We start from the raw sequence: 15,774 nt of genomic DNA, 5'->3' as shown, positions 1-15,774 counted from the left end.
CCACTCCAGGATACCATAGAGACTAACATTTCAGTGCCCTACTTAGGGAGTGCAGCACTATCCAAATTAGGTGCCATTCTTTGACTGGCATTGCTGAAATTATAGTGGGCTGAGCTTTCCACAGTACTGTTCAAAATTTGTCCTCAGCTGTCCACAGATTAATCATATGTATCTGCAGAGGTAGCAAATACCTCAAACCTGAAGCTGTGTCTACCCTTGCCCATGAGTAATGTCTAAGTATAACGGATTGGCCAATTAGCACAGAGATGAAGAAAAATGTGCTACCTCAAAAGACCGTGGATTTTAAAACTTACCCCCACACTGGAGAATCATGGACAATAAATTGTCGAGTATCATGAGCAAGTTAGAGACAGGATGCGCAGCTATTTGGGAAGTACACAATTGGCTGCCATCTTATTGATTGGTGGGGAGCAGGTTCCGAGGGATTGAATGGCCAACTCCAACTCCTAAGACCTGAGGACACAGCCTCAGGATGACCCTTTAGAACAGAGATGAGGAGGAATTTCTTCAGCCAGAGGATGGTGAATCTATGGAACTCATTGCCACGGTGGACTGTAGAGGCCAAGTCATTGAGTGTATTTAAGACAGAGATATTTTCTTGATTAATAACGGGACCAAGAGTAAAAGGGAGACGGCAGGAGAATGTGATTGAGAAACATATCCGCTCTGATTGAATGGTGGAGCAGACTCGATGGGCCGAATGGTCTAATTCAGATCCTATATCATATAGTCTTATTTCTTATGTTAAGCTTCAGGACAATCTTGCTTGGAAGCACCTATTTTGTGTCAGATTTCTCCATCACTGATAGGGAAAACAGGAGATTGTGAGTAGTTTTATGATGTCCAGGTGGAAACGTTGCACCACACATGGCTGCCTCCAGTCAGCAGGAAACAAAATGGGAGATGGTGACAAGGAGACAGCGCCCAGGTGTCTTTCTCTGTGACACTGAGGGTCGTGGAACAGATCACTGGGCAAGTTCAGTGAACAGTGGAAGGTGCTAAGAAACGGTAATTTCACCATTTCGTTTCCTCGCTGACTATTGACTATACGTGATTCTGCCCTGTACCTCTCCCCATCCACTGGCAGTGCCATTCTGAGCCAACGACATGAAGTCACACCTTGATACACCCTCCCATCTGTGCTCACTCAACCAAGTGAGATGCTTCCATTCGCTTTTGCCAACTTCAAGGGAAAGATTGCCGTGTGGGACTGAGCATGTGCCTGATCGTGGGACTGAATGTGTGACTGAATGGAAGACTTGAATGCAGGATTCAACATGTAACTCAATGCAGGACTAAACATGTGACTGAACATATGATAAATATGGGACTGAGCATGTGACATTGAACACAGGACTGAATGTGTGGCTGAATGCAGACCTAAGGGTATGACTAAACGCAAGACTGAGCATGTGACCAAATGCAGGTTTGAAGGTAAGATTACACGCATGACGGAATGCGTAACTGAACGCAGGACACAGCCGCCTCATGCACCTTATCAAAATTAAATCTATATATAATTCTCTATTTGCAGATTAATGCCTCTTCCATGCTAAAGCTAATCTATTGCTCCCCAAAGACTTAATGATTTTATTTGATCTTAGAGAGAATATATATTTCCCTCGATTGCAATAGTTGAATCTAGTGTGTGAATTTACACACCAGCCATTGTGCGTTACTCATAAGATTTATTTTTGTACCTGTGAATTGTAATATAGAATTGTAAAAGTTGACTGTTGATATGAATTTTATTATATTATATATAGAACTACTATCAGTCTGTAAAGTTTTAATTTAAAAGATTTTCAAGAACAAAGATATTTTTATCCTGCAATGTTATTCTGGAATCTCCTGTGACTTTTATCTTAATCTTCCCATTGTACTTTGTTTGTTCTATTTAATTAATTAAAACTAATAATTGATCAGTGACATGACTGGACTCATTCTCAAAATTTAAACCTGGATCAAGATCGACGATTGTGAAGTCCTAAGATGCAGAGGTGTCTTTTCAGAACTATATGAGCTAACAGAATGTCATTCTTCATTTGTGAGGGGAATTGAATACAAAAGTAGAGAGGTTATGCTTTAGTTTTACAGGGAGCTGGTGAGACCACATGTGAAGTACTGTGTGTACAGTATTGGTCTCCTTGTTTCAGAAAGGTTATGTAAGCATCAGAGGCAGTTCAGAGATTAATCCTTGCAATGAGTAGGTTTGACCATGAGAAAAAGTTGGACAGGCTAGGCTTGGAGTTGAGAAGATTATGAGGCAACTGGATTGAAACCTTTTAAGATTCTGCGGGTTCTTGACAGGATTTATGTGGAGAAGATGTTACGTCTTATGGAAGATTGTACAACTAGAGGTCACTGTTTAAAAATGAAGCGTTGCCCATTTAAGACAGAGAATCACGAGAATTATTTTTCTCCCAGAGGGTGAGTCTTTGGAACTCTCTTGAACAGTGATGAATGAAGAGCCCTTTGAATATTTTTAAATTCAGAAGTCACACGACACCAGGTTATAGTCCAACAGGTTTATTTGAAATCACACAAGCCTTCAGAGTGCAGCTCCTATGATTTCAAATAAACCTATCGGACTATAACCTGGTGTCGTGTGACTTCTGTTTGTGGGTCTTCAGACTTTGTGCACCCCAGTCCAACACTGGCACTTCCACACCATGGATATTTATAATGCAGAGGTGCATAGTGATTGATAAGGCAGGGTTAGGAGGGTGGGACAGTCAGACCAGTTTATTGAATAATGGAGTAGACTCGATGGGCTGAAAATGGTCCATTCCTGCTCCTAATCCTTTGTATGTTAGAAGAAAAGGGGAGGGAAGGTGCAAGGTGGGTAGCCTTTTGATGCATCCTGCTGTGGTGTCCTCATTGCAGCATCCAACCAGCCCACCAGTGACTCCAGGATTGCTCCATCCACTGCCCTATTTCAGCGACTGACCAATCTATGGGGGGATGCGTTCCCCACATGGTCCTTATTCTGAGGTTTCAGTGCAGATACAGATTATCCTGAATGAGCCCGTGTGGTGATTATGCTCTACATGAACTTCCTCCAGCTCTCCTTCATGCCAGACTGACCACTTCCTTCTTCTCTCACCCACTCCCTCAGCTTGGCTTGTGCCATACCTTCTCATGTTGTCTCCCCTCCCTGCTCTTGTACAACACATCCGCGTGATCAGGGGGAGGTGGGGTGTGCATGTGGGGCAGTGAGGAAATGGGTTCTGATCACAAATTCTGTATCAGCTAGCATGTCCAAGAGCAGGCTGTGATGCTAACCCAGATCAAACAGCCCATTACATAAAGTAAGTGGCAGAACCCTAAGAAGCATTAGCATGCAGAGGGATCTAGGCACACAAACCCATGTTTCCCTGAAAGTGGCAACACAAGAGGGTAAGGTGGTCAAGAAGGTACATGACATGTTTGGTTTCATTGGCCAGGGCATGGAGTATAAAAATTGGCAGGTCACGTTGCAGCTGTACAGAACTTTAGTTAGACCACATTTGGGATATGGCATACCGTTCTGGTTATTAGAGAGCTGTGATAAATGTAGAGAGGCTCACATTCTGTGAATGAATAAGAGAAAAAACAACACATGTTGCATGCAATTCTGGTCTCCTTCCTATTGGAAGGATGTTGTGAAACTTGAAAGGGTTCAGAAAGGATTTACAAGGATGTTGCCAGGGTTAGAGGATTTGAGCCAAAGGGAGAGGCTGAATAGGCTGGGGCTATTTTCCCTGGAGCATCGGAGGCTAAGGGGTGATCTTATAGAGGTTTATAAAATCATGAGGGGCATGGATGGGATAAACAGACAAGGTATTTTCCCTGGGGTGGGGGAGTCCAGAACTAGAGGGCATAGGTTTAAGATGAGACGGAAATATATAGAAGGGACTTAAGGGACAATGATTTCACACAGAGGGTGGTTCGTGTATGGAATGAGCTACCAGAAGAAGTAGTGGAGGCTAGTACAATTATAGCATATAAAAGGCAGCAGGATGGGTATATGAATAGGAAAGGTTTCGAGGGACATGAGCCAAATGCTGGCAAATGGGACTACACTTGAATAGGATATCTGGTTGGCATGGATGAGTTGGACCGAAGGGTCAGTTTCCATGCTGCACATCTCTATGACTCTATGACTCTATGACATGGAATGCTTGTTTAATCAAGGTCGTTCCTTGCGGAATGCAATGCAGTGGGTTGGATGGTGAGTGGAAGGCAGTGGGGGTGTGGGGATAGTGTGAGCTGAGAAGGAGAATTTGTCACAGCAACTTTAGAACTAGAGGTTACAGTCTAAGGATGTGGGGTTGGCCAATTAGGAGTGAAATGAAGAGAAATGTCTTCACCCAGAGAGTTGGGAGCCAGTGGAATTCTCTGCCACAGAAAGCAGTTGAGGCTAAAACATTGAATGTTTACAAGAAGGAGTGAGACATAGTTCTTAGGGATAATGGGATTGAAGGGCATGGGAAGGGCATCACAGACACTGACCATCCAATAGCCACTGACCATCCGAACCTGGATGATCAACCATGATGGTGGAGTGGGCTGGAGATGCTCAATGGCCCACACCTCTCCCTATTCCCTGTGTTGCTGGAACTAAACTCCATTTCTTTGCCACTCCGTTGATTCCCTTAGCCATGTGCGGGCCATGTGAAAAGCTGCAAGATAATTCTTCCCATTCAAGATCCCCACCTGGAGAGTTGGACCAGTGAAGTATGTCTGAAGCACAGTTCGGGGTTGGGGGTGTTATTGATAACCAATTCAAAATCTTACTTGTCCTGCCTGTCTGGATTCCTCTGTTCCACCTCCTACACACAGTTCAATCCTAATTCATCCTGTTCCAAGGATTCCATGTCCATTAAGGTTGCTATCTCTGGTTGGGAATAATCCTGGAGGTGTCTGCCATCACAGGGTATCCTCCCACTACTTCCATCTGAGCATCACCATCGCAGCAAATCACCATCACAGTCACTGCCAATCTCCCACTGACTATCATTGTCACAGCCATTGACCATCCAATCGCCCACTGACCATCACTGTCACAGCCACTGACCATCGAATCTCCCACTGACCATCACTGTCACAGCCACTGACCATCCAATCTCCCACAGACCTTCACCATCACAGTCACTAATCATCCAATGTCACACCGATCTTCACCATCACCATCACTGACCATCCAATCTCCCACAGACCTTCACCATCACAGCTACTGACCATCTAATCTCCTACTGACCATCACTGTCATAGCCACTGACCATGCAATCTCCCACTGATCATCACCATCACAGTCACTAACCATCCAATCTCCCACTGACCCTCACCATCACTGCCACTGACCATCCAATCTCCCACTGACCCTCACCATCACCATCACTGACCATCTAATCTCCCACTGGCCTTCACCATCACAGCTACTGACCATTCAATCTCCCATTATCCTTCACCATCACAGCCACTGGCCATCCAATTTCCCACTGACCTTCATTATCTCAGCCACTGACCATCCAATCCACCAGTGACCTTCACCACCACAGTCACTGACCATCCAACCTTCCACTGACCTTCACCTTCACAGACATTGACCATCCAATGTCCAACTGACCTTCACCATCATAGCCACTGACCATCCAATCTCCCACTGACCCTCATCATCACAGACACTGACCATCCAATCTCCCACTGACCCTCACCATCACAGCCATTAACTGTCCAATCTCCCACTGACCTGCACTCTTATAGCCACTGACCATCCAATCTCTGACTGACCTTCCCCATCACAGCCACTGACCACCCAATCCCCCACTGACCTTCACCATCACAGCCACTGACCATTCAATCCCCCACTCACCTACACCATCACTGCCACTGACCATTCAATCCCCCACTGACCTTAACTGTCACAGCCATTGACCATCCAAGCTTCCAGCCCAGTCTCCTCACAGTGGAATACACAGCAAATGGCTTCCTGGATAACATGATTCAGTGACATTTAATCGTAAAAGTCAACATATCCACCTTTCACCTAACAATTCCCATGAAGGTAAATAATAGAGGCTGAATGAAAACAAATTTCTTTCTTCCGTGGGAGCAGTATCCAGGAGGATTAATTGTCAATTGTTGGGCCAGACCTGGAGAGTTGGCATCCCCTGTATCACTTTGAAATTATTGCCTCTGATTGGCACCATTGTTGGACGGCATATTACCTGACCTCCCATTTTACACCACCCCACCCAGTCAAATAGCCCCATCCCCACAGGTTAGATGTCACATTGTGGTAATATTGCTGGAAGAGTAATCCTGACACCTAAGCCAATGCTTTGGAGACACAACGCCAATAAACACAATTAATGAATGGGGAATTGTAGGGCCCTTGTGGCACAGTGGTAATGTCCCTATCTCTTGGCCAGTATATCTGGGTTCAAGTCCAACCTTCTCGAAGGTTGAATAGAAAATGTCTACTAGCTCATTGCAAAACAATAGATTGTATACCTGATTGCACCTGGTTTTTGTTAGAGGACAAAAGAAGTATTGAAAGTTAGTCTCATCTCGGTGATCCTGAACCCACTATTGCCCATCTGTTTTGCTAATGCCCTGTTTTAGGGAAGGAAACTGCCATCCTTACTTGGTCTGGCCAACATGTGACTCCAGACCCACAGCAATGCGATTGATTCTAAAATGGCCAACAAGCCACTTAATTCAAGGGCAATTAGGGACAAGCAACAAATGTTGCTGACACCCGCATCCCATGAACTAATAAAGCAAACAATTGGGGGCAGGTTAGCTCAGTTGGCTGGACAGCTGACTTGTAACAGCGTGGGTTCAATTCCCGCACCAGCTGTGGTTACCATGAACAGCCCTCTTTCTCAACCTCACCTGAGGCATGGTGACCCTCAGGTTAAACCACCATCAATTGTCTGTCTCTCTCTAAAACAATGTTCTGGCCTTACTAATCTATGAGGAGAAAGTGAGGTCTGCAGATGCTGGAGATTAGAGCTGAAAATGTGTTGCTGGAAAAGCGCAGCAGGTCAGGCAGCATCCAAGGAACAGGAGAATCGACGTTTCGGGCATGAAGAAGGGCTTATGCCTGAAATGTCGATTCTCCTGTTCCTTGGATGCTGCCTGACCTGCTGCGCTTTTCCAGCAACACATTTTCAGCTTACCAATCTATGGTCTGGTATGACTATGATGACTTTCGTTAAAAGGAAACAGTGGATCAATTGTTTTGTTTTATAACTAATGTACAAAAGTGTGCAAAGAAATGAAAGTTAAAAAATAAGTTTTGCTTTAATGATGCTATGGGTTAGTTTCTCTCCTGGGGTTTTATTCCCAACGGTGTCAGTCTTCGGTTTCTGAAAGGACCACCCCAAACCTGGAGGAGTCGACAGCCCCTACCTCCCCTCCGCTTGCGAGAACCTCAGGAGTTGGGAGTAAGCTCTTAGTCTCCTGTCTCTCTGCCACACATTCCTCTGTCGGTTCTGAGCTGGGGCATAGGTTGCAAAGGGGGAAGGACTTCACCCAGAGGTACCTCTGGAGGGCAGGCGGAAGCTGATAAACCTTGATTACATCTTTCGGCTTAGGTTTGAAACTAGGGAAGCAAGTCACCAAACCCCGCTCCTCCAAGGTTCCTGAAATAAAACACACACAACACTTTTTCAGCACATTGATTAACACCAACAACACACAAGGCCTGTCTGTATTTACTCAGCACCTAGACTACACACAGACAGTGAATGCATCCCAACAAGATTAAATTCCTGCTCTTCTGAACCGAGGAAATGTTTTTCCTCAGAATCACCCCCAGGCTCAGGCCTGAATCTCCCTGAGGCCCCTCTCCACCTCATTTTCTCTGGGATTGAGTGAGAGAAACCCACACCTCTGAAGGTTGCAAAGGGGCATTGATAAAGAAGTACGCAGCCAAAACTGAGGTTGGATAGTATCCAATGGATGTGTGCATTCGGCTGCATGTGCGGGTGTAAATGTACATCATTGAAAGTGGCAGGACAGGTGGGACATATGGTTAATAACATAGAAACATAGAAGATGGGGGCTGCAATTGGCCATTCAGCCCTTCAAGCCTGCTCCATCATTCAATAGACTCATGGCTGATCATTCAACTCAGTCCCCTGTTCTCACTTTCCTCCTTGGATCCCTTTAACTCCTTCTTCAAAACATTCAATGTTTTGGCCTCAATCGTTTTCTGTGGCAGAGAATTCCACAGGCTCCCCACTCTCTGGGTGAAGACATTTCTCTTCATCTCAATTCTAAATGGTCTACCCAGTATTCTTAGACTGTCACCCCCTGGTTCTGGATTACCCCATCATCAGGAACATTCTTCTTGTGTTTATCCTGTCTTGTCCTGTTAGAATTTTATTGGCTTCTCTGGGATTCTCTCATTCTTCTGAACTCCAGTCAATAAATTAGATTAGATTAGATTACTTACAGTGTGGAAACAGGCCCTTCGGCCCAACAAGTCCACACCGACCCGCCGAAGCGCACCACCCAGACCCATTCCCCTTCATTTACCCCTGCACCTAACACTACAGGCAATTTAGCATGGCCAATTCACCTAACCTGCACATTTTTTGGACTGTGGGAGGAAACCGGAGCACCCGGAGGAAACCCACGCAGACACGGGGAGAATGTGCAAACTCCACACAGTCGGTCGCCTGAGGCGGGAATTGAACCCGGGTCTCTGGCGCTGTGAGGCAGCAGTGCTAACCACTGCGCCACCGTGCCGCCCACTAAAGTCACGACTGATCCAATTTCTCTTCATACGTCAGTACTGCCATCCCAGGGATCAGTCTGGTAACCCTTCAGTGCACTCTCTCCATTGCCAGAACATCCTTCCTCAGTTATGGAGACCAAAACTACACACAATATTCTGGGTATGGTCTCATTAAGGCCCTATACAATTGCAGCACGACATTTAGTTTTGCTCACTTTGCTATGCAAAGGACGCTATTAAACTGTAAAGAGTGCAGAAGACATTTGCAAGAATGTTGCCAGGACTCGAAGGACTGAGTTATAGGGAGAGGCTTGACAAGCCAGGACTGTTTTCTTTAGGGGACTGACAAGGGACCTTATAGGAGTGTATCAGATCGTAAGAGGCATGGATAGGGTGAATGCACTCAGTCTTTTCTCCTGGGGTTGGGAATCAAGGACTAGAGGGCATCAGTTTAGGGTTAGAGAGGAAAGAATAAAAGGAAACCTGGAGAGCAACTTCTTTACCCGGAAGGTGGTACGTATATGGAATGAGCTGCCAGCAGAAGTGGTTGAGGTGGTACATTAACAACATTTAAAAGGCATTTGGATGAATACATGGATAGGAAATGTTTAGAGTGATTAGGGCCAAGTGCAGGGAAGTGGGGTTAGCAGTGGTGGACATTTTGGTCAGCATATACCAGTTTGGGCCAAAGAGCCTGTCTCTGTGCTGTAGAACTCTATCCCTGTTTTTAATCCTCTCGTTATGAAGGCCAACATACCAGTTGCCTTCTTCACCGCCTGCTATACTTGCAATAAAGGAGACAGAATGCTTGAGGGCTATTGTGGCATTGTGGTCATGTCCTCACCTCAGAGCAAGAAGATCAAACTTCAAGTCCTACTTTCTCTAGTGGTATATCATACTATGTCTGAGCAAGTTAATTAAAAATGGCCTTGGTTCTATTAATAGAAGCATGGGTTACAAGAGCAGCGAGGCTACCAATTCAGCCTGAGCTATGGTAATGTGTCCAGTTTTACGAAGGATGTGAAGGCATTGGAGAGAGTGCAGCAAGGATGGATCCAGAGATGGAGAACTTCAGTTATGAAGGTTAAGACTGTTCTTCTTGGAGGTAAGAAGGCAAATGGGAGATCTCATAAAGATATTCAAAGTCATGAGGAGGTTGGACAGAATGGATAGAGAGAAACGGTAACAAATATGGAAATTGTTTGGGAAAGCTCAGCCGGTCTGGCAGCATCTGTGGAGAGAAATTAGGGTTAACTATTCAGGCTGAATGACCCTTCCTCAGAATGGAATGAAAAGGCGCAGATTTAAAGTAACTGTCAAAAGAAGTATGAGTGTTATGAGAAAGATGTTTTTCATGCAGTGCACTGTTTGGATGGAATGCACTGCCAAAGGCTGCAGTGAGGGTATATTCAATTGAGACATTCTAAAGAGAATTGGACTTTTAATAGAAAAGGAAGAATATGCTGGGTTATGAGAAGAAGGAAGGAGAAGGGCACTAAGTGAATCGGAGAGCCAGTACAGACATGATGGGCTGAATGATGCCCTTCTGTGCTATTATAATTCTGTGATTCCTCGATTTTGGCCCAAATTACCAAATTGGTGAAAAGCCAAGAATTGTGGAGGAGCAGAGAGAGATTCTGGAGGAAGTTTCCAGGATTTTGAGCCAGCAGCAGTGAAGGAACAGTGATATATTTCCAAGTCGGGATGGTGTGTGGCTTGGGGTGGATCTTACTGGGGGTGGTGTTCCCATATATCTGCCACCCTTGTCCTTCTAGATGGAAGTGGTTGTGGTTTGGAAGATGTGTCTAATGAACCACAGTGAAATTTTGCAGTGCATCTTGTAGATGGTACACACTGCTGCTACTGAGCGTCTCTGGTGGAGGGAATGGATGTTTGTGGAGGTGGTGCTAATCAAATTGGTAAAAACAATGACTGCAGATGCTGGAAACCAGATTCTGGATTAGTGGTGCTGGAAGAGCACAGCAGTTCAGGCAGCATCCGAGGACAGGCAAAATCGACGTTTCAGGCAAAAGCCCTTCATCGGGAATCAAATTGTCTGCTTTGTCCAGGATAGTGCTGAGCTTCTTGAGTTTTGTTGGAGCTGAAGTCATCCAGGCAACTGGGCAGATGTTGCATCGCCCTCCGGACCTGTGCTTTGTAGATGGTTGACAGGCTTTGGGGAGTCAGGAGGTGAGTTACTCTCTGCAGGATTCCTAGCCTCTGACCTGGTCTTTGTATCCACCATGATTTATATGGTGCGTTCAGTTGAGTTTCTGGTCAATGGTAACCCCCAGGATGTTAATAATGAGGTTTCAATGATGTCGATGCTATTGAATTGGTGGCACGGTGGCTCAGTGGTTAGCATTGCTGCCTCACACACCAGGGACCTGGGTTTGATTCCACCCACAGGTGACTGTGTTTGCACAGTGACATATTCTCCCCGTGTCTGTATGGGTTTCCTCTGGGTGCTCCACTTTCCTCCTGAAGTCCAAAGATGTGCAGGTTAGGTGAATTAACCATGCTAAATTGCCCCTAGTGTTCAGGGATGTGTAGGCTAGGTGCATTAGTCATGTAAAAAAGTAATAGGGTAGAGGAGTGGGTCTGGGTGGGATACTGTTCGGAGGGTCGGTGTGGACTTGTTGGACCAAATGGCCTGTTTTCACACTGTAAGGATCCTATTTCTAGGGATGATGGTTAAGTTTGCTTTTGTTGGAACTGATCATTGCCTGGCACTGTTGGGAGCAAATGTTACGCACCTTTAGTCAGCTCAAGAATGGATATTGTCCAGGTCTTGCTGCATTTGCTGTAGTTTCTGAGGAGTCGTGAATGATGCTGAACATTGTGCAATTATTGGCAAAAATTCCTACTTCTGACCATATGATGGAGTGAAGGTCATTGATGAAGCAGCTGAAAATGGTTGAGGCCAAGGGTGCTGCCTTGAGGGAGTCCTGCAGAGATTGATTCATTGATAGATTTATTGTCACGTGTACCTACGTGTGACGAAAAGGCTTTGTTTATGAGCAATCCAAGCAGATCATAGTAATCAAGGATGTACAGACCAGAGGCTGTACAAAAGTATTAGGCAGAGGCATGTAGGTTACATTGCACAGGGCGTATGCTAGGTAAGCTCAAGGTTAGCAAGATCAGCATTTTTTTGAAGTTAGAGAGTCCATTCATCAGTCTAATTACAATAAGAAAGAAGCTGTTCCTGAACCTGCTGGTGTGTGTGTTCAGGCTTCTGTATCTTCTGTCCATTGGAAGAGGCTGTAGGAGATCATTATCAGGGTGGGAAGGGTCTTTGATGATGTTGGCAGCCTTTCTGCGGCAGTGAGCCATGAAAATGGACTCCATGGATGGGAGGTTGGCTTCCGTAATGGTCTGGGCTGTGCACACCACCTTCTGTAGTTTTTTACATTCCTGGGCAGAGCAGTTGCTGTACCAGGCCACTATGCACCCAGACAGTATGCTTTCAATGGTGCATCAATAAAAGTTGGTAAGCATCCTTATGAACATGCTGAATTTCTTGAGCTGCCTGAGGAAGAAGAGGGATCGCTGTGCCTTCTTGACCATTGCTTCTACGTGGGAAGTCCAGGACAGGTTGCCGGTTATCGTCACTCTGAGGAACTTAATGTTCTCCACCTCTGTTCCATTGATGGAGATGTCCTGGAGCTGAGATAACATTGAACAACCACTACCATACCATGTATGACTCAAATCAATGGAGAGCAATGCCTCTGATTTCGACTGAGATTAGTTTTGCTCGGGCTCCTTGATGCCACACTTGGTCGAATACTGCCTTGATGTCAAGGGCTGTCACTCTCAGCTCCCCTCTGGAATTCAGCTTTCTTGTCAGCTTTGAAGATGGGGAGGGGAGTTGTATGTGGGATCTTGCAGCGCAGATTGGCTGTTGGGTTCCCTTGTCCATGTTTGAACCAAAGTTGTAATGAGGTCAGGAGCTGAGTGGCCCTGGTGGAGTGAGCCTAGAAAGCCACTCAGATAAAGGACAATTAGGGACGGGCAACAAATGAATAAAAAAATTCTGGAGTCCTGATAGGTGCTGTGTCAATGCAGATTGTTCTTCCTTGACTTTTATTAATTCAATGCATTTCTCCTTGTGTTTGCAATCACAAGTTATCCCTCAGCCCTCTTTGCTCCCAGATATCAGTTTCATAAATGCTATCATTTTTGTCCCATCCTTAGCTTTTGCTTCTTTACAAACCTCCCCTCCCATCCCTCACCCCACTCCATGATCCTCAACCCAGATTTTGTTGTCGGATGTGAATTGTAGCTGTGAATTCACTCACTGTGAGTTGGAGGAAGGTTTTGCCTAGAGTTGCCATGCGAGGATTAACTTTTAACTTTCAAAAGTTGTTTCCAACAGAGATTAGTGCCCGGAGTGACTCAAGCAGAGGTCATTCCAGGTGCTGAGGCTGATAACGATCGGAGCCTCTCCTGTTTACACTGGAGTCTGACAGGGACATGGTTCCAGTGAGAGATTAGAGGCCAGAGTTGCACATAACACTTGAAAACTAACTGAGGTCCGTGAGGCATGTAACCTCCTAACACATATCCACTGAGACCAGCAGCATCCAGTATCCGAGGTCTGGTTCATAACCATAAAACACACCCCTGGGATATTGCATTTCTTCTGATAGTTCACAATCTATAGTGTATTTGTTTGTGTGTGTATGTGTATCTGTCTGTCTGAGTGAGTGCATATATGTGTTGTGAGTGTGGGTGAGGGAGTTAATCTGCCCGTGAGAGTGTCTGTGAGTGAGTGCGCAAATGTGTGTGAGAGTGTGTGTGAGAGAGTGTGTGTGTGAGTGAGAGCATGTGTGAGTGAGAGTGTGTGTGAGTGTGAGAGTGTAAATGTGTGTGTGCGAGTGAGAGCGTAAAGGTGTGTGAGAGTGTGCGTTTGTGTGAGCAAATAAAACACCTGAAGTAAAACCAGAAAGTGCTGGGAAAACCAGGTAGGTCTGGCAGCTTTGGCAGAGAGTTAACAGAGCCTACCCTGGTAAGGTTAAAGTGTCAGGTCAGCCTGCCTCCTGATGGTAGAGTAACTTCTTTTTAATTCATTTGTAGCATGTGGCGCATTGCTGACTGGGTCAGCTTTTATTGCTAATCTGCTATGGTGGGATAGGAACCCATGTCCAGAGAATACTAGCCTGGACCACAGAATTACTAGGTCCAGACACATTACCATCATGTGCAATAAGCTCTCTTAGAAGATTTAGCAATTTATCATCAGAAATGTGGATTTTGGAAGAGAGAGAATAAAGGAAGGGAAAGGAACTGAAAGCTTGAGTGTTCTTTGGAGCCCAGTGGGGTTAGAACAGTGGAATCTCAGTCTTATACTGATTTGGATCAACTGAACACAAATGGATTCCGCAGCCACTGAGTGCTGTAAAACCAGCTGAGCAAGGGTCACCAGTCCTGAAACGTTAATTTTAATTTCTCTTCACAGTTGCTGCCAGACCCGCTGAGCTTTTCCAGTGAATTCTGTTTTTGTTTTGTGTTTATCATGCAGCTTTAACATGGTTAGAATGTCCCAAGACACTTTACAGAAGTGTTTGCCAAACTTAAATTAACTCTTAGCTTTGTAATGTTAAAGTTTTTTTTCCCATCATCGTCATTCTTACACTTGGTCCCTAATATGTGGACTGAGGGAATGGTGTAGCTTACCACCTTGAACTGACTCCAGTTAATTGAGGTGGCACCATCATGGTCATGTCATTTGAAGAAGAAATCCAAAATCCACAGTCCGTGATGTGGTTTCAAATCCCGCCAGAGCAGATGGTGAAATTCAAATAAAAATCTCAAATTAAGAGATTTTGAGTGCGAGCAGCATCAGAGTGTAAAGGAACCCGGAAGGCTACAGCTAAGGTGAGACAGTTTGTTTTAAAATTTCTTACCGGTAGCGGGCAGCGGTGTTTTTTTTTTCTCTTCACAGAAAGAGCGGGTGCAGCAGGGGGAAGTGACGAAGACCAGAGGGGCAGCCGGGTAGGTTTTTTCCCGATAAAAGCGCGCAGGAGAAGAACCCGAGGCACTACAGAGGTAGTGCCTCCCACCCGCCCTCCTCCTCTAACCTAATAATAAGACCCGTTGTGGTAAGTAGGTAAGTGCTGCATTTTGCTTGTTTTATTCTTTAGACTCACTTTTTTTTTTAAAAAAGGTTACTTTTAGAGGGATGGCAGTGAAGGCAGTGCAATGTTTCTCTTGCAACATGTTTGAGGTGAGGGACGCCATGGTCATCCCTGCTGATTACACTTGCAGGAAGTGCACCCATCTCCAGTTCCTCCAAGACCGTGTTAGGGAACTGGAGCTGGAGTTGGATGAACTTAGGATCATTTGGGAGGCAGAGGGGGTCATAGATCGGAGCTTTAGCGAAGTAGTAACTCCAAAGATTGCATCCAGATGGGTGACAGTGAGGGGGACTGGGAGGAAGCAGCCAGTGCAGGGACCCCCTGCGGCCATTCCCCTCAAGAACAAGTATACCGTTTTGGATACTTGTGGGGGGGGGACCTACCAGGGGTAAGTAATGGGGCTCAGGCCTCTGGCACGGAGCCTGTCCCCGTTGCTCAGAAGGGAAGGGTGGAGAAGAGCAGAGCAATAGTAATTGGGGACTCGATAGTTCGGGGCACAGATAGTCAGTTTTGTGGGGGCGAGAGAGACTCACGTTTGGTATGTTGCCTCCCAGGTGCAATTGTACGTGATGTCTCTGATCGTGTTTTCCGGGTCCTTAAGGGGGAGGGGGAGCAGCCCGAAGTCGTGGTCCACATTGGCACCAATGACAAAGATAGGAGGAAGGCTGAGAATGTTAGGCAGGCTTTCAGGGAGCTAGGTTGGAAGCTCAGAGTTAGAACGAACAGAGTTGTTGTCTCTGGTTTGTTACCCGTGCCACGTGATAGAGAATCGAGGAATAGGGAGAGAGAACAGTTAAATGCGTGGCTACAGGGATGGTGCAGGAGGGAGGGATTCCGGTATTTGGGATAACTGGGGTTCTTTCTGGGGAAGGTGGG

At 45.7% G+C, this 15,774-nt stretch overlaps 1 protein-coding gene across 3 annotated transcripts in view; it reads right to left on the bottom strand.

Annotated features, from left to right (window-relative positions):
- slc23a3 (solute carrier family 23 member 3) overlaps positions 1-15,774 on the bottom strand; it is a 130,245-nt gene that overhangs the window by 28,942 nt on the left and 85,529 nt on the right. For 2 of the 3 annotated variants that reach the window (XM_043694282.1, XM_043694283.1), the window contains one exon: positions 7,290-7,655. The exons of the other annotated variant lie outside the window; for it this stretch is intronic. In XM_043694282.1, coding sequence (XP_043550217.1) covers positions 7,366-7,655 — 290 coding nt within the window. In that variant the 3' untranslated portion in view covers positions 7,290-7,365. Of the gene's footprint in view, positions 1-7,289; positions 7,656-15,774 lie in introns of those variants that run through there. 3 annotated transcript variants of the gene reach the window in all.

This window comes from Chiloscyllium plagiosum, chromosome 7 (assembly GCF_004010195.1).
Source record: "Chiloscyllium plagiosum isolate BGI_BamShark_2017 chromosome 7, ASM401019v2, whole genome shotgun sequence".
Lineage (NCBI taxonomy): Eukaryota > Metazoa > Chordata > Chondrichthyes > Orectolobiformes > Hemiscylliidae > Chiloscyllium > Chiloscyllium plagiosum.
The sequence above is the reverse complement of the archived record's forward strand: the minus strand, read 5'-3'. Positions and strand labels throughout refer to the sequence as shown.